Source organism: Nyctereutes procyonoides, unplaced genomic scaffold (genome assembly GCF_905146905.1).
Source record: "Nyctereutes procyonoides isolate TBG_1078 unplaced genomic scaffold, NYPRO_anot_genome, whole genome shotgun sequence".
Taxonomy (NCBI): Eukaryota; Metazoa; Chordata; class Mammalia; order Carnivora; family Canidae; genus Nyctereutes; species Nyctereutes procyonoides.
Window position 1 is genome coordinate 31,469,256 of NW_026575140.1, and position 22,536 is coordinate 31,491,791.

A 22,536-nucleotide genomic window follows, 5' to 3' on the forward strand; every position below is an offset into this window, starting at 1 on the left:
CATTCCTCCTGCTTGCTTGGGAACCACTCTGCAGACCCGAGGACCCAAGGCTGTGTCCTCAGGTCAGGACAGGAAGGGTGTGGCCCCAGGGCCTCCCAAATCTCTAAAGGAATGTGTGCCTGGTGCAGGACAGGCAGCAGACAGGCCTGCCTCCCTGGGGAGCTAGGGACAGCTAGGGACAGGGTCAGCGGTGAGAGCAAGCAGATGGGCTTCCTTGGGGGAGCTTAGTTCTACGGGGGAGCCAGGCTTCTGCAAAGGTGCCGCCCTGCACATGTGCGTGCGCCTGCCTGGCCCTGGCTACCGCTCGCCCCCACCGCAGCTCTGAGAAAAAAGCAGGGAGTTGACCTAGCTCATGGGTGGGGAAGTCCAGGTCCCAGATTCCCACCCGTACAGGAAGTACTTCTCCCTGCGTAGCTCCTGGGGCTCACCCCCGCGACCGCAGTCCTGACCTGTCCCGTCCCCCCATCATGCAAAGCCCCTGCCCAGGACCACCAGTGCAGCTTGGGCTCTGACCTAGGCCTGGCCCTTCTGACTGCCTGAGGCCCTGGAGGTCACCTTGGTGGTCACTGGGGAGGAGCTGCCCACCCCTCCAGGTACAGATCACCTTCCTTGACCTGATTTGAAGGGTGGGGCTCAGGGCAGCCCCTCCTCCTTCCTCCGTGCTCCTACTGGCTCAGCCCCTCCCCCACACCCCCCTGTCTCCCCACCCCACCTGGCCCAGCCCAGGGCTGGGAGGGTCAGAAGGCCGGCCACCCAGTCACCCACTTCTGGCTGGGAGGCAGGAGCCACATTCCTGGCTTTGCAACCAAAGCTGGAGCCCCAGTGGGATCTGGGCAGATTCTCATAGTGCTGGGAGCCCCCACCCCAAGGACAGCACTGCCCATGCCGGGAGGGGCACTGGCAGGCACGGAGGAATTGCAGGCCTGGCAGGGCACGACACAGCCTCCCTACCTGGCCTGGTGGCCAAGAGCCCAGGCCAGCCTGCCCCTCCCCACCTGCCCATCCAGGGCCTGGGGGAGCAGGTGGACTGTGAGGGAGGTGGGGGTGGGGGACATTCCCACGGGGTCCCTAGATCTATTGGCCCCCCTGAGCCCTGCAAGGAAGTGTGTGGGGATGGGGGTCAAGAGCTCCTGGCCTCGCTCACCGTGCTGCACATGGACAGTCAGGCCAAGGCCACAGATGGGCATGGAGTGACCATGAACAAGGGGCCCAAGCAAGGCCCTAGGACCGACATGAGTGACCACACATGTGGAGCCAATCCTGGCCCATTGCACCTTGGGAAGTTTGCAGGGGCTTATCTGGCCTTCTGGGCGCAGACTCCCATGGAAATCCAGGTGTTAAAGAAATACTTTAATGTGTATGAAAACCCCAGGGTCTCAGCACTGACTCTGTAGGGTCATCTCCCTCTGGGGGACCTCCGCTCAGTAAGTGGGGCTGCCCTGGATGCTCAGGCCCTTTGTCCCACAGGCAGGGGTCTGGGCCCACATCCTGCATCACTTGCCCTGCACCATTGCCCTAGGGGTGTGCAGGACGCCAGGGGAGGCCGGGGGTCGGGCTGCTGTGGCCCTGAGAGCTTGTTTGGAGGATGCTCCCGGGGGCGGGCAGCACATGTGATCGCCCTCCCTGGAAGTGTCTGGATCCGGCACTGTGGACCACGGGGCCTCACGGAGACCCACGGACTGTCTGGGTTCCTAGGACAAGCGCACCGCACTCCAAGGACCAGGCTGCTTCCTGGAGCACGGCATGAAGCAGCAGCCTGGCCTCTGTGCTGGGCACAACAGGCTACACGCCCGTCTCCACACGCAGCCGCTCCATCCTGCGCACGTTGCCCTCCACGGCCACGCGGCTGGTGATGCACCGGGCAAAGTCCTCAGGGAACCAGCCCATCTCCCCATCTCTCAGCCTCTCGCCATAGAACCATCCTGAACACAGATGTGGGGCAGGTGAGGGCGGAGTCCAGGCTCCAGGGAGGGGCTTCCATACCCGCACCCCCAGCCCTCTGAGCTGCTGTGCCAGAAGACGCCAGGGCCAGGCCCCCTTGCAGCAGACCACCACCCGCTCCTGCCCAGGGGGCCAGGGGCCAGGTCACACAGGCACCTGGTCCTCCAGCAGGTGCTCAGCCTGGACACTGGCGTCAGGGGCTGAGCTCCCTCCAGCCAGCTTTCATGCCCTGTGCAGGCGAGTACAGGGGCCCCCAGGGGTAGCAGAGCCACCCTCCTCCTGCTCAGGACACAGAATGACAAAGAAGTGGATTTTGATCCTGTGACTGAGGGAGGTCTGAAGATGTCCTTGAAGGAAGGTGCTGAGGGGACCTTGGACCAGACCCACCATGGGCAGTTGCAGAAACTGCTTCCAGGGGGCCAGGCTCAGGGTCAGCTGCCCGCATCTGGTGTGCTCCCTCGTGGGGCTGTCAGGCCCTCCCTCTGGGGGCCACCTCACCTACATCCTGCCACCACCACACACCCGGCCCTGCTCTACTCACCATCCTCCTGCTCCAGCACCAGGACCACATCCGCCTGCTGCAGCGTGATCTCATCCGCTTGCTTGGCCAAGTAAGCCTTGGTGACCTCGACCTGGAGCAGGTCTGGGGGGTGGGGGTGAGGGTGGGGGTGTCAGCAACACCGCTGTCCCCAGGAGGGCCTGGGCCAGGAGTCCTGCTGCCCTGAGTCAGGCATGGCTCCACCATGGCCTGGTCTCACTGGGGCCTGGGGGGCTCTGGACACATGGCAGCTTCCCTCCAGAGGCCACCAGACAGACTGCCCCTGCTCTCAGGGCCAAAGCACCAGCCCCGGCAGAGGCAGCACCATCTAACTCCACCCCTGCGGCCCGTTCTGCTCTAGTTGTTGGGCATGGGGCAGCATTCTCCCTCCCGCACAGAAGGGGAGGCCCCGTGTGCACAGGTGCATACATACATACCCGGCTGTGGGGTCCCTCACCTGGGCGGTCACCCCGGGGGGCAGGCAGGACAGAGGTCTGGACGATGCCTCAGCTCCGTGCTAGCCCCCTGCCCCGGGCTGGGGCTATGAGCCCCGTTCAGCGTGGAGCGTCTGGTGCTTACCTCCTTTGTTGGTGGGGCCCTGTCCCTGCCTCTCCCTGTGTGTGAGCGCCGTGATCCACCGGGCCCGGTCACTCCTGGGGTTGGAGAGAGGCTGTGTCAGGCCCTGGGCCAACCTTGCCTGCCTGGGGGCCTCAGGCTTCATGACCCTGTCCCCACCTGGCAGCGTGGGGAGATGGGCGGGGGTCCCTGGAGCATGCCCCCCAGCCCTGTGAGGCTACCTCACAGCCCTGTGATGGGCTGTGGTGCTGAAGGTTCATGCTGCTCGGCACCCTATTGTGACCCCCCCTTAACCACCGAGGGACCACACACGGGAAGTCACGGGGCAGGAAGGAGCCACAGGCAGGCCAACCCTGAGTCTCACCTTCCCAGAGTCATGGGGTCACGTGCAGACACACCCCTATGACCTGGGCCACTCTGTTTGCTGGTGCTGGGCCCCAAGCCCACTGTCCCTTATCAATTCAGTTTTAAACCGTCAGCTTCCACCTCCCGCTGCCTGAAGGGACTGTGGAGATCAGTCACCCTTGTCTCCTCCCCCGTTGTCTGAGCCCCCACTGTGCTGGCACCCGTGTGCTGCCCACCCCACTTCCAGACTGTTCTGACCTCCACCGCCCCAGCCCCCGCCGGCACCGGCTGCTTCTTAGCAGAGGCCTCCTGCCTCAGGGCCTTTGCGCTGCCATGCCTCCACCAGGTCCTCCTCCCCACCGGCCCCCACCTGGCACTCCCTTCCCCACCCTGTGCTCCTCCTCAGTCTGCACTCCCTGGACACAGCTGCTCATTTTGTGGCTGATGGGTTGCTGTCCCAGAGATGTGACCTCCGTGAGGACCAGGTTGCCCTTGTGTCGGCACACGGCAGTGCTTGAGAATAGAACGGCATGGACACCCTCCCCCTGGGAGCCCTCCCCCAACTCACGCGGAGTCGGAGGACAGCAGGATCTTCTCCTGGCGGCCCTCGCTGTTGTGCAGCATGGTCACCTGGAAGACGTGTGGCACCAAGGAGCTGCGGCTACTACCCCCCACCAGAGAGGGGTCGGAGGGCTCCATCTTCTGGACCCGGATGTGGTCCACCTGGGCATAGTCCTGTACCACAAAGCTGTCCTCGCTGTGGGGAGACAGGCAGTTGGATGCTATGGGGGGGGGGTGTGGGCAGCCTGGGTCCCCACCCAGCTGGACGCTCCCAAGAACTGCCTCCCAGGACAGAGACTGTGTGTCTCCTTGTCCTTGTGGCCTGGGCAGGCCAGCTCAGGCCTGCCCCACAGTGAGAAACACCCAGCCACCCCAAGTCACTTGGAGGGGGACCCCCATGTCACACGGAGGGGGACCCTGGCCGCCACCGTGGACAATCCAGGCTTGGAGCCTCTCCCAATCCTGAGGTCGGAGGAGGCTGGGCGGCTCCCCCTGCCCCTCCTGGCCCCATCACAGGCTCACCTCTTCTTCTTGGTAATGACCAGGACGTCATTGAACAGAAATAGGTAGCACGTCGGCCGGCTGGCCAGTTTTCGGAAAATCCCAGTTTCTTCTACCACGAAGAGCTCCCCACGCTTCAGCAGCCAGCGGGAGGCAGAGATCAGAGGAAGGGACTGGAGGGAAGAACCAGAGAACTGCCTGAGTCAGGGTGGGGGTGAGGAGGACGGGCAAGGATGTCCAGCACAGTCCCTACCACCCAGGACCGGGGGACTGGCCGCCCTGGGCTGGACCGAGGATGGGGGCGAGATGTGTCCTTGCCTCAGACAAAGGGCTATTCAGGTGGCCAGCAGGCACAGATGGGCAGCTGCTCTGTGCCAGGTCCCCGGCCCAGGTCCCGCCCAGCGAGCAGGACAGTCCACCAGGCCGTCCTGGGGAAGCCTCCACACACCCCTCACACCTTCTTCTGGACCTCGGGGTCCTCCCTCCATCGCTCTGTGGCCCTCGTGCCCTGCCCTGCCCACGGCACCCACTCCCCCAAGCTCCGGCCTGCTGGGCAGCCTCCAGGTCAGGGGCCCAGCCTGAGTGATGACAAGCGGAGGCTCGGCCCACAGAGCTGCCTCCAGGCCAATTCCTGCAGAGCAGCTCCCACGAGGAAGTGTCTGTTTCTGGCTGGATGTCCCCCTCCCAGGGAGGTGCTTCCTGCAGAAGCAGGAGCCTGATGGCCTGGAGCAGCGCAGGGACTCGGGGACAGAGGTGTGAGCCCTGCCTGCTTGGGAGGGCCTGCAGGTTGGCTAGGCCCCCTCTCCAGGGCTGAGGGACAGTTCCTGGCTTTACAGGAGGCCCCAACTCCATCCCTTCCCTGTTCTCAGTGTGCTGCCAGGAGCCCTGGACCACGGCATGCCCTCTGGCCCAGCCCCTTGGGGCAGCCCTGGGGTGGGGGCAGGGGCCAGAGAGCCCCCTACACCCACCCAGCCCCAGGCAGGAGGGCGGCAGAGCTGAGCCTCTGCGGCCAAGGGGAGTGGGAGTCACAAGGGACGGTGCCCCCGGAGAGGCTGGGGCAAGGCCTCCTTCCAGCTCGAATGCCCAGGGGCCATGACCCTGACCCCCAAGGGGCTGGCTGAGGGGAGGCCCGATGCCTACCTTGACTTTGCCGAAATCCAACTGTGTATGCAGCGTGTACATCTGCTCTGTGCGCTCCATCTTATGGGCTCCCTCGTTGCATTGCCTCACCAGCTGTGGGAGGGGGGCACCCGGAGAGCAGGCTGTGTTGTGGGCTGTGGTCAGGCCGCCCTGCTGCCCTGGCACTCCCCACCCTACCCCTGGGTTGTCTTAGCTGCTGCCCTGCCTTGGGCTGTGCTGTGGGTTGTGGCCTGGCCACCTCAGGAACCCCCCTCCCCCACCCAACCCCAGGGTTGTCCTAACTGCTGCCCTGCCTTGGGCTGTGCTGTGGGCTGTGGCCTGGCCACCCCAGGAACCCCCCCACCCGACCCCGGGGCTATCCTAACCGCAGCCCTAACTTGGGCTGTGCTGTGGGCTGTGGTCCAGCCACCCCACGGCCCAGGCACCCCCACCCTACCCCAGGGCTGTCCTAGCTGCTGCCCTAACTCAGGCTCACTGATTGAGTTCAAGATTCACCCCTTCTGGGCCTTGGTTTCCCCATCAGCACCATGAAAAGCTTGAGATGGATAATGTGGAAGCCCTCCCTCCCCTGCCCTCAGGGTCTCCACTACTGGGTGGGGTAGGGGCAGACTTGGGGGCTGTGCTTGGTCCAGGTGCCCCCTCCTCTCCCCTGGATACCCCTCACCTTGCTGATGGCCTTGAGTGCGCAGCTGGCGGCCTTGTATCTCTCAGGGTGGCCTTGACTCTTGAGGCAGAGGGTCTGCAGAGAGGACCCAGCAGGTCAGACACCAAGTACCATTCTGCACTCCAGGCTCACGGGCCTGCGTAGACAGAGGCGCCCCCTACGAACAGCAGACCCCGGTGGGGGCTGCGGGGAGGTGGGGAGCCCATGTCCAGCTCCTGCCAGGCCCCACTGGGGTACACAGCCTGGCTGGTTGGTGGGAATGCAGCGGGGGCACTGTCCCAGGACCCCAGCCATTCCAGTCCTGGGCTGTCTCGGTCCAGTCTGGGGGCGGCCCGCAGCCTGTTTCTGTACTTGTGAGAGGCCCGGACAGATGATCCTCCAGCATGAGCCGCATGCTGCCTCTGGGGGCCTAGCCGGGCTCCCGCCATGTGCGTGCTTATGTGTGCATATGTACATGTGTGTGTGCTGAGTGTACGCCTGCATGTGTGCATGTGCACACGTGTGCACAAATGCCCTTTGGCCCCACCTGCCCCTCAGCACCAGGAGCAGACATCTGAGAGGCATGAGCTCCTCTCTCTGCCCACAGAAGGGGCAGTGAGTGGTGCCCGGGCTGCCCTGGGGGCCCACACCCGGGGACAGTGGGCCGAGGATCCTGGGTGGGAGGCAGTGGCCCAGGACCCATGCTCAGGAGAGGTCTGGGTGACACTGTTTCTGCCTCATCCACATGAACGAACCTCGAGAACCTTCCAGGAAGTGCTGGAAAGCTCCAGGCAGGGAGCTCTTGGGCAAAAGCTGTTCAAGCCATCTCAGACTGAGCAGCACCGGGGAAGGGGGGAGGGAGTCGCGAAAGGGGGGCCAGGCCGACCTCCTTCCCCTGGTACTCTGTGCTGAGTACTCACGTCCGTCAGGAGGGGCAGCCGGGTTACCCTCTGCATGGGGAGAATCAGAAAGGAGATCATGGGGAGACCCCCGCATGCGGGACGCTTCTCGATCTCCTTCAGGGCCTCGTGAAAGGCAGCATTACTGCTTCTGCAACAGAGATGCAGTGGCGGGAGGTCAGTGGGTGCCCACAGAAGCCGGGCTGCGAGCAGGAATGTGCTCCTGGCGCAAGGCACCCAGAGCAGACCCCGGGCACCGGGAAGCTCCGCTCACGTCAGCTTCTGCAGGGCGCGCTGCTGGTAGACCTCGTTGGAGCAGTAGACAACGTAGGGGTGGAAGTGCTTCTCGGCGTGCTCCTCCAGGATGTCGCTAATGTCCTCCACGCACACCTGTGCTTTGTGCCGCTGCTCCAGGTCCTCGAAGAACCTACAGGGGCGGGGTGGGTGAGGGCCCAGCCGTCCAGCACCGCGGTGAAGCCCCCAGAAGCAGCGCGGCAGGTGTGTGGGGGACCAGCTGCCCAGGCCGCTGTGAGCCCACACCTTCCTGGGGAAACCCCAGGGCAGATCAGCTTCTTATGCCTGAAATAACTGGGCAAATCCAGGGCCACTTCCTGCCAAGAGGCTGGCAGAGGCTCCAGCAGGCCCCCAGGATTCAGACAGGCAGGACTGAGAACCTGTCACTCTGATTTGAGTCCCTGGACTTGGGTCACCCCTGCCTGGAGCCCTGGTGTCCTCCGCCCAGCTCCGTGTGAGAAAGCTCTGGGTGGACTTTCCAGCGGTGGCCACCAGGCCCCACTTCCTCCTGGGGTCCCCTTCTGAGATCATCTGTGACCCGGGCCTTGGCCACAGAGATGGTGCTGACTGCTGCTGCCACAGCCGGGCCTGGCTGCACCTGCACCAGGACATCTGGTACGCGAGGACACCGGTCAGACCCCAGGCAGTGTCACCTCTCCAGGCCATAGCCTAGGCCGCTGGGAGGCCCTCTCACCCCCTCCCTGAGGCTCCTCAGCCCCATCCTGGGCTTCCAACTACTCCGATGGCAGCGTCTCTCCTGAAACCGACTCTGAAAGCCCGGTGTAGCGGGCTCCTGGGACTGCTCCAGGCGGTCCGGTCTGGGAGAGAAGACAGCTGGCTGACCTCTGGAGGGCACACATCCACCTCCCAGGCGACCCTCTCCCCAAGCACACATCCACCTCCCAGGCGACCCAGACCAGCAACCAGGGACTGACCAGGCCGAGGGCAACCAGCTCCGCTGCCCTTACTATTTACCCTAGCTGATGGGGGGGCGGGGGGCATCCAGCACTGTGACAGAGACAGGGCTTGGGGACAAGGCCAGGGTGGGAAGGAGGTCCCAGGTCCTCAACAGTGAGGGCACCAGGGGCCTGCCACCTGCCTCACCTAGCTCCTGTGGCGGGGGGACCACTGGGGGGGCCACCCCACCAATCTGGGGACCCCCTTGGAAGATGGGGGCCTTGCCTTGGTTCCCTTGGTAAGGCCAGGGACAGGGGACAAGGTCCTGCTCATGGGGCCTTAGCCTGACCTCCACCTTCAGGGGCCCTGTGTGTCCCCTAAGGGGGAACTATGAGAGTCATACTCCTGGGCAGCCTGGGCAGAGTGGGCAGCGTGACAGGGATGCGTACGGAGGCCCCAGCTGCCCAGGTGCAGGGCCATGCTGGCCAGCACCTCCCACGGGCGATTCCGTGGGCTTCTGAGGAGCGTCTGGGAAAGGTAGCTATCAGCTGCTGACCCAGGATAACCGAGTTCCAGGGAGGCCACCGTGAATGGCTCGGAGCTGCCAGGACCCAGCTGGGGGAGGAGGTGGGACCATCCTACCTTGGGACAGTGGTGGCCGATCAGAGGCCCCGAGGGTCAGAAGCAACTGATGGCTGCTCAGCATAAACAGAAGTGGCCAGTGGGACATCAAGCAAAGGGGCAGAGCTGGGTGGAAGGGCCGCTGCTTACCCAGGCCCCCATGGAGTCAGGGGCTGCAAGCTGGGCACTGCAGCTCTGCAGGAAGACCCATCTCCAGGGACAAGACAGCACCCCCTCCCACCATGTGGCCCCGAAACTTCACAGAGGCTACAGGTAGCAGGTGCGGGTGGGGCTCAGGGGACTGGCCCGATGTCGACATGAATGAGCCACCCTCTCTCACCTGCCCCTGCCCTGGTCTGCGAGGAGACTCAGGGGACCCACCTCCTCAGGTGAGGGGGGGATGCTGAGGCGTGAGGGAGGGTGTCATGGGGTCTCCTGGGGCCCAGGGCCGTCTGGGGCTGTGGCTTCCATGCACACACCTGTGCAAGCACAGACACACCTTCCCTCTGGCATGTGGGTGCACACACAGGGCCTGTGCAGGCCTGCAGCTGCACACCTGGCCTCTCCTCCACCTCTGGGCCCTGCAACCGGAGCCTGGGATGGGCACCGGACACTGCCGGGCAGAACATGACCCGGGCCTGCAACTCGAGGTACCCCCGCCTGCCCCGTCCCTTGGCCACCTCACACCTCGTCGTTCAGCCTCCTGCACCTGATATCCTGGTGGGAACGTGCGTGTCATCTGGCAGGGCAGTGTCCTGGGGCAGGTACTCTGCCCTCCCAAACATCCGAGGGATGGGGTGCTGGGGGCGGGTGCCAGGATGCCCACAGACCCAGTGCTCAGCCTGTCATGGGGCCCAGTCTCGGTGGCCTTGAGGTCTGAGGAGGTCGAGTTCCCTCCCGGCCAGCAGCTCCTCTCAACCTTCCGCCCGTGGTCCCACACTGAAAGTCTTTGGAGCCCTGCTCGCCCTGCCCACCCCCCCCAACCCCGAGACCCCATGGCCATGGTGCCTCAGGGCCAGGTGGCCCTCGCAGCACGGTGGAGAGCTGGGCGCAGGCCTCACCGCTGACTGGCGCTCAGCACATCCAGGATGTTGGAGAAGAGGTGGTGGTGCTCTGTCTGGGTCATCGTGGCCCGTAGCTGCCTGGAGTGCAGGAACTCGGCCACGAGGATGCTCAGGCTGTGCTGGTACGAGAACTCTGACGTGAGGATCTCGAAGATGGCCTGGAGGGGGGACAGCAGCTGCCAGGGCCACCCTGCACCTTGGGGGCAGGAGCAGGGGGCAGGGGGCAGGGCAGGCTGGACCTGGGCCCTGAAACCGGAACTGGGGTGGTGTGAGCACGGCCATGGGCATAAGGGCCCGACACCTCCATATGCGCTCTGGCTCGGCCTCTTACGAGCTGTGATGCTGGCAAGGACCCCTACCTGCATCCAAGGAGGGGTGATGGTAGCCCCCTCCCCCAAAGGGCATCAGCCACGATCCCAGGGGCTGGCACAGGAGATGGCCAACAGGTGGGTGGGCAAGAGGCCTCACCGTGGCCTTGGTCCTGCCCCGCAGATGTGTGGCCACCAGATCTGGGGCACAGGGCTGGCCCCCTGCCCAGCCCCCTTACCTCCTGCCTCTTGCGCTCCTCGGGGGGCAGCGTGTCCAGGAGGCCCGACTCCACCACCTGAGGAGGGCACAGGCCTGGGCGTCACGGGTTCAGCCCTCCCTGGAAGCCCGCCCTTCCTCCGAAGAGCCCGGGGCAGCCAAGGGAGAAGTCGGGCATCCTGGGGAGCGGCCAGCAGACCCCTGAGGACGAGGAGGGGCCTCTGTCCCACAGAGCTGTCTAGGCGTGGAGAGACACAAAGCCACGTGGGAAAACCATGCCAGGGATGGGCCGCAAGCTGGCCAGGTGTGTCTGCGCCCCATCCCGGGGCCTGGGAGATGGTCCAGTTCTCCATGGCCTCAGGCTCAGCAGCCCCTGGGCCGCCCTGGCCAAAGTGCTGCTTGTTTGGGGCGGGTGACCGGACCCAGGAGACCACGCACACGCCGATGCCTCCCTGCCCACAGGCCGCAGGCTCTCAGGGAATGGGTCAGCACATTTCTGCCCTCCTCGGGAGGGACGGCTACCCCCCACCCCCACTTGCTCAGGGCACCAGAGCCTCTGTCTCAGCCAGGCTCCCCCCGGGCCCCCCCACCCCACCTGCGGCACAAGGCTCTCCCAAAGCCAAGGCCCGTCCCTCTCCCCACTCGGGCCCTCCTGGCATCTTCCTGGGGGCGGTGCCCTAGGAAGGGGGTCCCTTGCCCACAGCTCCAGGAGGTTGGTCTGAGTAGGGAGCTGGAGAGGAGCTCACCTGAGGGAGGCTCGTCACACACACAGCGACAGCGCTCGGCCCTAACTGCTCTACCCCATGGAACTAAGCTCAGAGTGCCCTCGGGGCAGGGCAGCTCTCAGGGCACCAGGAAGGGGCTCCCCTGCATGCTGGGCATAGTAGGTACTTTGGGAAGGCTGCTCCCCACATTAGGGGGCCCAGGCTGGCTCGGAGGGGCCAAGCGCCCACCATCCTGGCCCTACCTCTGGGAGCTGGCTCCAGGTGATCTGTGCAGGCCGGTAGCTCTTGACCACGATGGGCGCATCCGCCTTTCCTGTGCCATCGGGGCTGGGCGGCTCGTCGAGCATATCGTCATCGGACTCATGGCTGGTGTTCAGGCCCCGCTCCCGGATCTCCTGGTAGAACCCGGGGTCTGGGGAGAGGCGGGGTGTCACCTGCTGACCTGGGGGCTCTGAGCAGCTGGGGCTCCCTGGGAACCTGCAGGTTGAAGCCTCCCAAGGAGGCTCTGAGAGGGTCAGGCAGCGCAGGGCCCCCCGGAGCAGGCTCCCCTCAGGCTGGCTGGCCCCCATGGCAGGTTAGGCCCAGCACAGGACGGGGGTGACGTCCCAGTGCAGAATGTGGCACCGTCAGGCCAGCGCTGAGCCGACGAATCAGCGCAGCCACCTCGGGTGCGGGCTGTTCCCGGGGTGGGGGCTATTCCCTGACTGGGCAGAGAGCACTGGGTGCGGGTTCCCTGGAGCACAGCCCCCAGGTGCCCTGTCCCGTTTTCAGCTCTGCAGCAGCCCCCCCGGGATGGGCGGTGCCTGGCCTTGGGCGACCCTCCCCACCCCTCCTGCCGTCCTGTCTCCCCCTCCAGGGCACCCTAGGAGCCCTGCCCCTCACAGCTACTAGGGCTGCATCCTGGCTGGGCAGGCCCCTACCCCTACCTCCCCTGCTCTGAGCCCTCCTGAGCCCCCAACACTGCACCCCTGCATGCTGGGAAATTACGGGCGATGCACACAGCACAGGTGTCCACACCCAGGGCCAGCGCCCTGCAGCTGACCTTGGTCCCAGAGGTGCAACCATGTTGGGCCGGGCACACGATATGCGACAGCCCCCTCCTTGGGTGACTGTGGGGCCTCTGCCTGTCTCTTGCCCTTGGTAAGGTGCAGACGGGAGCCCAAGGGAACTCTCTAGACTCTCAGAACGACCAGGCCGGACGAGCCACCAGGACCTCCTGTCCCAGGAGGACGCCCCTTCAGCGGGTTCTGTTGCACAGCACCAGCCTCCCCACCCCCAGCCTGGCCCACGGCAGCCCCCTGATCCGCCTCCCTCGGCTACACTCACCGTCCTTGAAGGAGCCCTTGTGGGCGCGCTTCCGCCCCAGCGTCTTCTGCGCAAACTGGAGAGACACAGAGACACCAGCAGTCAGCCGGGAGGGCAGGCCGCTGTGAGTCTGCAGCAGGTCCTCCAGCCTCTGGGCCCGGAGACCTCACCGCACCCCATGCTCAACAGGAGGGGTTTCCTCTGGGCACCCAGAAGCTGCTCAATAAATGCAGGCTCAGCGAGGGAAGCAGGGCTGCCAAGCGAAGGCCAGGGCAGGTAGGATGGGGTGACACAGGGGCTCAGAACAGGCAGGGCAGTTTGACTGAGAGCCAGGCAGATCCAGGAGGGCTGCCTGGAGGAGGAGGCAGAAGGGTCGAACAAATCAAAACAGGTGCTCAGGTCAGCGGGGTATTCCAATGGGGTCTGAAGGAAGCCCCGGGAGGCGGCCCAGGTCTGGCTGGTGGGGGTTGAGAAGGCACACGTGGGGCCCCACACAGCCTGGGACCTGGGGCGGCAGGAAGGACCGAGACTGGCAGGCTGGTGTCTAGCTCCCAGAGCAGGTCTGGGGTCCCAGCAGCCTCTGCCAGGGCTGCAGAGGAAGGTGGGGGTGGCCAGGCTCTCTGGGGCGGAGGGGGGTGGGTAGGCACAGCCCTTGCCCCACCCACCATCTACTGGGTCCTACCTACTTGGCTGGGACTGTTTTTCCTGACCTCGAAGCTGTGCTGGTTCCAGAAAGTGAGCTGGTTTCTCAAACGCGTTGGGGCCTGAAGACTTCTCACTGCTGGGCTGGAATGTGTGGCACCCCAGCAGCACCTGGCTCTGCCCCCCCACCGCCCCCCTCCACACCCCTCCTGCCTCAGGCCTGTGCCTCTCGTCCACACCACCTCTTCACCTGAACCATACCCCCACCCTGGGCACCCCTGCATTCCCAGCCCGGATCTGAGCACCCCAGCGCACCCCTGCCTGCTCACTGCCCTGGGAGCTCCCTGGGGGCCTGCTCTCGGGGCTCCCCTGGCTCCCTTGGCACCCCAGCAGCAGGTGCAGGAGAGCTCAGGAAACCACCTGTGAGTGAGCAAACGAGCAGCGGGCAGGGCCTGGGTGGCTGCAGAGTGCCGAGGCCCCGAGGCAGCTCCTGGGGGCTCGGGCGTCTCAGGGGGCACCTTTCAGCTGAGGACAGCGGCCAAGATGGTCCCAGGACTCCCCTCTGCGTGCCAGAGAACTTCAACTCTGAGCGTGGGGACCCGAGCTAGGCCGCCCTTCCCACGTGCCTATGCCCGCCCGCTGGCCTGAGAACACTGAGGTAGAGCGGCTGTCAGGCGGGCAGAGGAGCGTGTGCACGTCGAGGGGCATCAGACCTCTCCTGAGCCAGATGTGCTCGGCTGCTGAGTCCCCGATGGGGCGCCTGGGGCAGGGTGACCCGAGCCAGGTGCTGCTCCAAAGCCCTCCCTGAAGCTCAGCCTTCACACGGGCTGGCTACCTTTGGGGCACAGAGAGGCTGGTCCCCCCAAAGGCTATGCTCCCCACGGCAGCTGAGAGAAGGGAGACGCCTTGGCCTTTCTGTAAAACGGCGACGTTCATGCTCTGCTCAGAGCCTGCCCATCACACCTAACCCGGAAAACCTGGGTCAGGAGCCTGCACACCTGAGTCAGGAGGTGCTCACTGAGTGCCAGCTGCAGGATCAGGCGATGTGATGGTGAGGCCCCAAGGCTAGTGGCATGCAGGGGCACATAGGGGCACACAGGGGCACGCCTACAAGCTCCCAAGGCCCCTCGAGGCACAGCCCCTCCCCACCTTATTCTTCCAGGCAGACAGGCCCCCTACCTTATTCTTGGCCGGGCACCGCGCAGAAGGCTGGCTGGGCTCCTCGGCCAGAGCCTGGAGCTTGGGGCTGAGCTGGCTGGGGCCCCTGTCCCCACTGGGAGCCCCCAGGCCCTTCATGGCCGCCCTGTATGATCGGTTCCTCAGGTTCCGTCTCAGCGCTCCCTCGGAGCCCATGTCCACATCCATGTCGTCGAGGGAGAAGCTGGGGGCTGAGAGGAGCTGGGGGTCCCGCCGGGCAGCCTCCTTGCTGAGCACGGCAGCCCCGAAGCTCTGGTGGCGGATTGGGGTCTTGGCCTTGCTGGACACGGCCAGGCTCCTGGGGATCAGCTGCTGAGTGCCCATCTTGAGGGCTGCAGGGCTCTGCGTGCTCAGGATCACGGTCCGTGGCTCCTGGTCCTTAGGGGACAGAGGTGGGGGCCCTGAGGTATCCACCTGGAAGGGGGCATTGTCCCTGTCCACCTGCAGGGAGCCCCGGACCATCGGGAGCCCTGACGCCGGGTTCCCCTTGGCATCAAGCCGTAGCTCTGAGTGGAAGCGGTATTCCAGCAGCTTCTCTTCCAAGGAGCTGTCCGAGTGTCGCTGGGACATGCTGACTGGCCACAGTGTCCTGGGACAAGAGGGCAGAGGTGAGGGCAGCACACAGACGTCCACCTTGCAGCTTCCCTGCACACAGGCCCCTCCACTGCTTCCCAGCATCCGCCCCAGCCAGAGACCCTGCTCAGGATGCCTGGAGCAGGGCTGGGGAGGCCCAGGGAGGTGCACGCAGGGTCGGGAGACTCAGGCCTGCAGGGACCTGGCTGCTGGGACAGGGGCAGAGGACAGGCGACCAGTGTGCTTCCTCTGGTGGGTCCGTATGCCCTCACTGGGGGTGCAAGCATGGGCAGTGAGGAGTGCACAGACCTGGGGGTCTGCAGGTCCAAGTTGGGTCAGCCCCAGGGCCTCTCAGCACCATTTCTCCCTGGTCAGTGAGAGCATGAGGACGATGCCATCTGTGGGGCTCTTCTGAGGCCTGCTTAGGACAACGTGGCTATGACCCCAGCCTCTGTGTCACCCCCAACTTCTGAGCACGCAGGGCCAGGCTCTGCTATGCTGGGTTAGATGCATGATCTCACCCGCTCCCAAAACACACTGGCTGTCTTTATTTTCATTTTGCAAAGGAAGAAACAAGGCCCGGAGAAGCCCAGGAGATGGTCCTGGGATGTGAGCCAGGAAGTGTGGCTCACGGGGACCTGAACCCAGGCCTGCCGATTCCAGACCCTTTCCCTTGCCTGCCCCATGTGGCGAAGCCACCACGGCTGGCTGTCTACTCAGCTTTTCTGCACGTCCAGGGACACATTTGCATTTTCCCACATATATGAACTCAGAACGGGGCCAACAATCCCTTCCTCCAGGGCCTTGCTGGGTATGGTCACTGTGGGTGGACCCAAGGTAGGAGGGAAGTGTTTGCAGAGCCCAAGCCCACAGCCCCAGCCTACTCTTCCTGCGTCCCTCGGGTGCTTCCCTTGGATGCCCGTCCCTCCTGGGACCCTGAGTGCCTTGGATGGGTGGAGCCCCACTGACCGGTGTCTGGAAGCATTTGGGTTCAGCTGAGCCTGGCTCATCCTGGCTGAAGGCACACTGCTCTGCCAGTGTGGACGGGGCCACTGCCACCTTTCCACTCAGGGCCAGAGTCAACACAAGCCTCCTGCCTCCTAGGCACCAGCCTCTGGCCAGCCACCAACCCATCCCGAGGGGCTGCCCACCACTGTAACCACCCTCTGCTGCTTTTTGTGCCTCTGTCTCAAAATCAGCAAAGTGGGCAGAGTAGCAATGAGGCCCACCTTCTGCAGGTACAGGAGTCTCACAGGCTCCCAAGCATGAAGTGTGGCCAGAGCCAGCCGACAAGCCGGGGCAGCGACGGGAGACCAGCTTATGCTCCCACTCCTTGCACCACACCCACAAGTGGACAGGCACCAGGTTAGGAGGACTTCGCAGGACTGCGGAAAACTCGGTCTGTGTCTTTTCCTTTTAGTTTTGATAAAAGCAAGCAGAGCCACTGCTCGTACCCTGCTTGCAGATGCAGGGCTTATATATGTTACAAGGGTCACTCGAGGGCGGAATTCTATTTTCTGGATGGAAAAATGAAGTCTCCAAATCACCAGCCCAGGCTGCCGAGAGTCAGCTCAGAGCATCAGCGTGGTGCCCTCTGCCAAGTTCCCTGCAGACCTGGGAGGGAACACAGCCCATTTATCCAGCACCCCCGTGTGGGTGAAGGGGCGTCACCGGCTACCTCATACCCAAGGGCACCTGCAGCCAGAGGTGCCCAAGCCTGTGCTGGCGGGCGCTGGGCCTCTGGAGCCGAGGGCTCCATGGACCCCAGGGACGCCCCCGCATCGTCCCAGGATACACCAGGCAGGTCCCAGCCCAGGCCTACCTCCCACGCCTGCCTCCCAGCCTTGCACCTTGTGCTTCCCTGGGGAGGTTTCGGGCCTCAGCTCCAGAATCCCTCCCTGAGGGGCAGCCTGGCTGTGGAGGGACCTGCACCATGGCATGGACGGGGTGACAGCAGCAGCCGGAAGCCTGGCTCTCCGTGCTCCCACTCTCAGCACACAGGTTCTCTGCTAACACCATCCCAGCCACAGGGAGGGACTGCCTGTGGAGCCCCAGCCACTCCCACGCCTGGAGGACGGCCCACACATTCCTGGGGACATTCTGAGTCAAAGGCAGCTAGGGCGGGTGGTGCCATCCTGGCTCACCCACCCCCATGTTAACTCCGTCTGCACTAGCCAGGCCTGGCCCAGAAAGGGCTCTCTGGGAGACAACATCGAGCTAGATGCACTCCCACCAAAGTGCACCCAAGAGCATAGGGAGCCCGGAAACTTCTTTGAGGCCTCCTCTTCCAGAGGTGACAGTAGCTGGAGGTCACACTGCTGCACGGAGCATGGTAGTGAAATGCCAGCACCGGGCTGGCCCTCCATGGGACCCGGCCCCGACCTGCCTTCCCCAACCTAGGCCCCAGGCGTGGGTCTTCACAGCCCCGTCCTCTGGGCCTGGACCCTGGACCCAGCCAGGGGCACGGCCTCTCCCAGCGGAGGGCAAAGTCTGCTCTGGGGCTGGAGGTGCTTGGCAGGAACCTGCCAGGCAAGCCACTGCCGGGTGTGGCCCCTGTTCCCAGCCAGGCGGCCGCACCCACAGGCCCGGGTGCCACCAGTCCAGGTACCAGGGCCGGCCGCAGCCAGCTCTCGGGAGCCACAGCCGGCAGGGGCACCCCAGGGTCTCCTTCCTCCGAACATCCGGTTTATCAGAAATCCCTGCACACGGGTCCAGAACTCCAGTGGCACCAAAAAGCTGTTCGTGAAAGAAAGACGTCCCCTCTTCTACTGCCTGGTCCCCCAGAGGCCACCGCTCCATGCTCTGCGGCTGGCCCCTGACTTCTGCTCCTCTGGGAGCTCCTGATTGGCTGCCCGCTGCCTGCCACAGGGATGGGACTCCAGCCCCAGTGTAGCCAGGGGTGTCGGTGTGAGCAGAGCCAGCTGGGCCGGCAGGACGCCAGTGCCCCGCCTCCTCGTTAATAATTCCCTCTAGCCTCCCTGGGCTCTCCTGCTCCCCCACCCCGCAGTCTGGCTTCCAGGCCTTGGCGACCTTGACGTGTGCTCCATGTGGTCGCTGCATCGCTCCTCCGGCTCCGTGTTTCCGCAGAGACCCCGCCTTCTCTCCCTGGCACCCCGCCCCCAGTCCTCAGCCTAGTTGTTTACTCCACCCCCACCCCCACCCCGGTACAAGGCAGCTTCCCTGGCACGCGTACATCCCTGTCCCTCGGGCTGGTAACTGGCTGAGATTGAGTCCCCTGGCAGATTCTTTCTTCCAGAACCGAGGAGGCCTCTTCCCTGGATGATGGCCCGAGGCTCTCCCCAGCCTGCAGAGTCCCAGTGCTCCGGGGACAGCTCTGTGCTCACCCCCGAGCCATGGCCTCGTGCCTCGTGCCTCCTTACTACCCGGACCCTGGGTCTGGCAGGCCGGGCCCACCTGGTGTACTTCCTCCGCGCTTTCCCCAACCTGTTCCCTCTGGTCCCCCCCCCCCCCCAAGGCAGCCCGAGTTCCCACTGTAGGATGTTCATAGTTCCTTTCTGCCCCTGCCCAGCCCCTGCCTGTCTCGGCCCCTGTTGCCTCCTCGCAGCACCAGGCTGTCCTCAAACACCTGGTGGGCCGGCTGGGCCGGCTGCTTCAACTTAGCAGGGAGGACCGGCATTGCGTGGGGAGGCCTGTGTGCGGGGTGTGCACACGCACGTGAGCGAAGGCTCCTCGGGCGCCCGCTGCCCCAGCGTCTGTACCCGGGGCCCCTCCCTTGGCTGGCTCTGCAGAGCGGCTCTCCCAGTGTCCTCACTGGCTGCTGGCCTGCGCCTGGTGTCCTGGGGCCAGTGCGGGGGCAGGGGACCCGAGGGCAGACTCTCCTCTCAGCTGCCTCAGGGCAGATGCCAGCCACGCTGTCTGGGCAACAGTGTTGCCAAGAGGGAGGCCAGATGGCCTGCAGTGACCACTCGCGTCACAGGGGTGGGTCCACTCCCCAGCACAGGTAGCCTGGGAAAGCTCCTCCAGAGATGCCAGGGCGACGAGGGTGGCAAGTGGAGAGTCTGTCTCTCTGACGGGTCTGTGGGTCCTTCGGGAATGGGGACAATTTCCTGTTCACGTCCCTACCAGGAGGTGGACTCAATTCCCAAACTGAGGAGTGACCGCTGGACATCGTGGTACTTGCTGTGCTCCATCCCCTCACCCTTGTGCCGCATCCTTCCTACGAGGCCCTGGGTTCCAGGCCCGGAGCCCACCCACATGGGGCACTTAGCTTCAAGCTAGCAGAAAGCACCAGGCTCCATCACAGGGGGCTTCCAGGTCTGGCTGTGCCACCTTCCCGGTGACTTTCAGGTGATTTCCTGCTGTTTCTGCTCAAGGTGTCTGGGGGACTGGGGAGGCCGGTCACTCGTTGGGTCCTTGCAATGTAGGATGGAGGAAGGACAGCAGGTAGAGAGTTCGGGAAGGACCAGGTGATCCGACTTGGCCCGGCCAGGCCGAAGCTGCGCTTGGTACCACCCTGGCCATGATGCAGCCTGGCCCGGTGGGTCCCTTGCAGCCTAGTGCTCTCCACGTCCCCGTCCTTCCCAACAGATGGGCTTCCTGGGACCTGGGTGAGCTTGGCACTCTCTATTCCACTCCCTTGTGGACGGGATCGGCCTTGACCTGTGGCTCTGCCCACAGCGGCTCCCACAGCCACCAGGGCCCCAGATTACTCCATCTATGGGGGCTCTGTCCCACCTGCCCTGGTCTCTGGGTCTGCTGACCCCACCCTGCCTGGTGGGGCCCGGCCTGTCTGGCTCCATCTGCCTGAGCCTGGTCTTTGCTCAGGCTGACCTGAGCCACAGGGCTGGCCTTGGGCCTGGCCGAGCTCAGACCTCAGAGTCGCATGGATTCTGGGGGCAGTGTCTGGCTTTTTGAGCAGAGCACATGGCACACGGTTCCATTGCAAGGTGACTGGGGTGAGGGGTTCTCAGGGACTCTCAACTGGGCCGGCTTTGCCCCCCAGGTCCCTGGGACACCTGGCAAGTTCTGGAGACATTCTTAGAGGTGGCAGCTAGGCTGAGTTGCCAGCCTGCCTGTGTTGGTGGAGGCCATGGGTGTCCCACAATAAGGAACTGTCTGGAGTGACACCTGCAGTGCCAAGACTGGGAGCCTGGCTTTACTGACCAGAGGCCCCTCCTTCGTGGTGGGGATCAGGGACACCCACCTGGCCGGGCCCCGCCTCACACACAGTCTGGCAGTAGGCAGGGGTCACGCTGGGCCTGCCCTGTGTAGAAGCCTCCTGCTGCCTCCTGCTCTGGGGCTCCCAGGCGTGGGCATCAGTCACCGAAAAGACCACCCTCCTGGCTCAGCCTGCAGGGCTGCCCCTCACAGGCCCTCCAATTGCTCCCCAGCTCCTGTCTCTTACTCCTGACGTCCCATAAACCTGGCCCCTGGCCCGCCTTGGCTGACATTCATAGTGCTTCCCCAAAGAAGCCCCGGCTGGGAAGTCAGAGCCCTGACTCCCACAGGTAGCCTAGCCAGGTGACCAGCAGGTGTCTTCCAGAAGCTCTTCCCCTCACTTGTCTGCCATTCCCCACCAACCTTCTGGAAGGTGGGTACATGCCTTGAAAGGTGAGGAAGCCAGGTGGGGTCAGGCTGCCTGTCGCCAGAGAGTCCGGCGAGGAGCCAGGCCCCTGCTGACCTAGATCCCATTCCGACGGGCCAGCGGGAGAGCAGGGATTCTCCCTACAAGTCAGGATGCTCTTACACATGAACTGTCGCCCGAGCATGGTAACCGCCCCAGGTAAGAAGACAAGCAGCTGCAATCCTTCTGGAAACCAAAACTAACATCCTGGGCCCAGATGCAGGGTGAGTGGCTGTGCCTGTCAGACCACACACACAGACTGCCGTCCTCAGGGGCAGCACCCTGGCCACCCCGGCGGGCCGCTCACCTGCCTGCCTCGCTTCCTCACACGCGTGTGAAGAGCTGGTCCGTGCAGGGTGGGAGACATCCCAGGGGGTGGGGTGGGGAGAGCCCTCCTGGCACAGGTGACTTCCCCAAAGGTGTCCAGGACCGGGCAGGGGGCGGGCCTCTGTGCAGATGGCTCCCTCTTACTCTCCAGGTCACTTTTGTCCAAGTGACTTAAGACTTTACTTCTGGGAACCCCTAAGACCCTCTCTCCTGCCTCTCTTTCCCACCAGGACTAGGGAGCCCTGGGCAGTGCCCCTCAGCCACCTGGTCAGAGGTTCTGCGCCTGTGGCTGTGGGCATCGTCCCAGCAGAGTCCAGAGCAGAGGCTCAGCTGCAGCTGACCCCAGCACCCTGCCTGTGGATACTCTGACTGGTCCCCTTCTATGAATGAGGACACTGAGGCCCAGAGGGCTTAGTTCACACGGACCCAGGAATGGAACCCAAGGAACACGGGGCTGTCAGAGCAGACAGGTGTACAGGTCCCAGTCAGACTCCGCAGGTGCCCATGGAGCCCCCACACTAGGAGGAGCAGACCGTTCACCTCAAGGACAGAGGGGAGAGTCAGGCACTCCTGGGCCCCAGGTCGGGTGCAGAGGCTCCCCCCATCCCTGCCCTGTCCGGCTGCTGGGCTGAGGTCCACCTCAATCTCCAAAGGGATTCTTGCTTCCCCGATGCAGAAACGGAGGCTGGTCAGCAGGAAGTGGGGTCCTCAGCCCTCAGGAGCTGCCCCCACACCCCTTATTAGATATAAGCAGGCAGGACACCCCCTGCCTGGCTGGGTCTGCCCTCCACCTCCACCAGTGATGGGGGGCATTTCTTTCTGGTGTGTTGGAGGGACAGTCTTCATTTGGGGGGTTGCTAGCTCTTGAGGCCAACGCGGGTTTGGACAGCAGATTATCCAAAGATCTGGGGAGAGTGGCTTTGCCGCCATCCTGACCCTCATTTGCAAAAGTCCTGGGCCCCCCTACGGTCTAAGGCTCTGCCGTCTACACTGGAGAGCCCGGGACAGAAGCATCCCCGCTGGGGTGAGGACGCTGCCCCTGGGCCCCAGGGAAGGCAGGGGGCAGCAGCAGGGCGCTTGCTGAGGCCGCGGGTGGGGTCCGGCCTGGGTGGGTCGGCGCCCTGGGTCCAGCCGGGCCAGTCCCACGCTCCGGCCCTGCCGCAGCCCCCGCCCAGGGACCCGCCCCGAAGTTCCTCCGACCCGCGCAGGCTCGGAGGGGTCGCGCCCCAGGGTCACCGGCCCCCGGCCCCCCTTCGCTCACCTGTCCCGGGCTCACCTGCGCTGCGGGCGAGGACGTGGCGGCCAGCGGGCGGCGACTGGCGCAGGTCTGGCCTCCGGGCACCGCGCCCCGCCAGGCGGCCGACGCCGGCCGAGCTCGAGCCACCGCTGGTCCCTCCCCGTCCCCGCCCCGCTTCCTGGCGGCCCTGCGGGAGGCGGCGCTCAGCCAGCCGGACAGGTGGGCGCCCAGGTCGTGGGAGGGGCCTGCCGCGCGGCCCCGGGGCACCTGGCCACCTGGCGGGCCGCCTGCGTCACCGTCCCCACCTGGCCGGCGCTCACGTGACGGCGGCGGGCGGGCTCACCTCCAGAGGCCGCGGTGTCGCCCTCGGCCCGCCCACCTTGCCCTGGCCGGCCTGCAGA

At 64.8% G+C, this 22,536-nt stretch overlaps 1 protein-coding gene across 3 annotated transcripts; it reads right to left on the bottom strand.

Annotated features, from left to right (window-relative positions):
* Positions 1–742: 742 nt before the first annotated feature.
* Positions 743–22,536, bottom strand: ARHGEF16 (Rho guanine nucleotide exchange factor 16). Of its 3 annotated transcripts, none has more exons than XM_055306081.1 (15): positions 22,479–22,536; positions 14,397–15,003; positions 12,597–12,651; positions 11,513–11,682; positions 10,568–10,624; positions 10,018–10,178; positions 7,419–7,571; positions 7,166–7,295; positions 6,267–6,341; positions 5,603–5,695; positions 4,484–4,635; positions 3,969–4,157; positions 3,059–3,132; positions 2,483–2,584; positions 743–1,922 (listed from the first exon to the last, which is right to left on the bottom strand). In XM_055306081.1, the coding sequence occupies exons 2-15, from the start codon at positions 14,982–14,984 to the stop codon at positions 1,783–1,785; spliced, it is 2,139 nt and encodes a 712-aa protein (XP_055162056.1). In that variant the 5' UTR covers positions 14,985–15,003; positions 22,479–22,536; the 3' UTR covers positions 743–1,782. The 3 variants fall into 3 exon arrangements, with proteins under 3 accessions (XP_055162056.1, XP_055162054.1, XP_055162053.1); XM_055306079.1 differs by lacking the exon at positions 22,479–22,536 and adding an exon at positions 22,175–22,416; XM_055306078.1 differs by lacking the exon at positions 22,479–22,536 and adding an exon at positions 22,160–22,416.

Bases quoted from the DNA above. Each gene is read 5' to 3' on its own strand.
- ARHGEF16 (XM_055306081.1), bottom strand. From the start codon at position 14,984: ATGTCCCAGCGACACTCGGACAGCTCCTTGGAAGAGAAGCTGCTGGAA. The intron at 6,342-7,165 runs GTGAGTACTCAG...TCCTCTCTGCAG, and splicing joins GGCTGCCCCTCCTGACGGAC to ACCCTCTGCCTCAAGAGTCA. The intron at 4,158-4,483 runs GTGAGCCTGTGA...GTCTCCCCACAG, and splicing joins GTCATTACCAAGAAGAAGAG to CGAGGACAGCTTTGTGGTAC.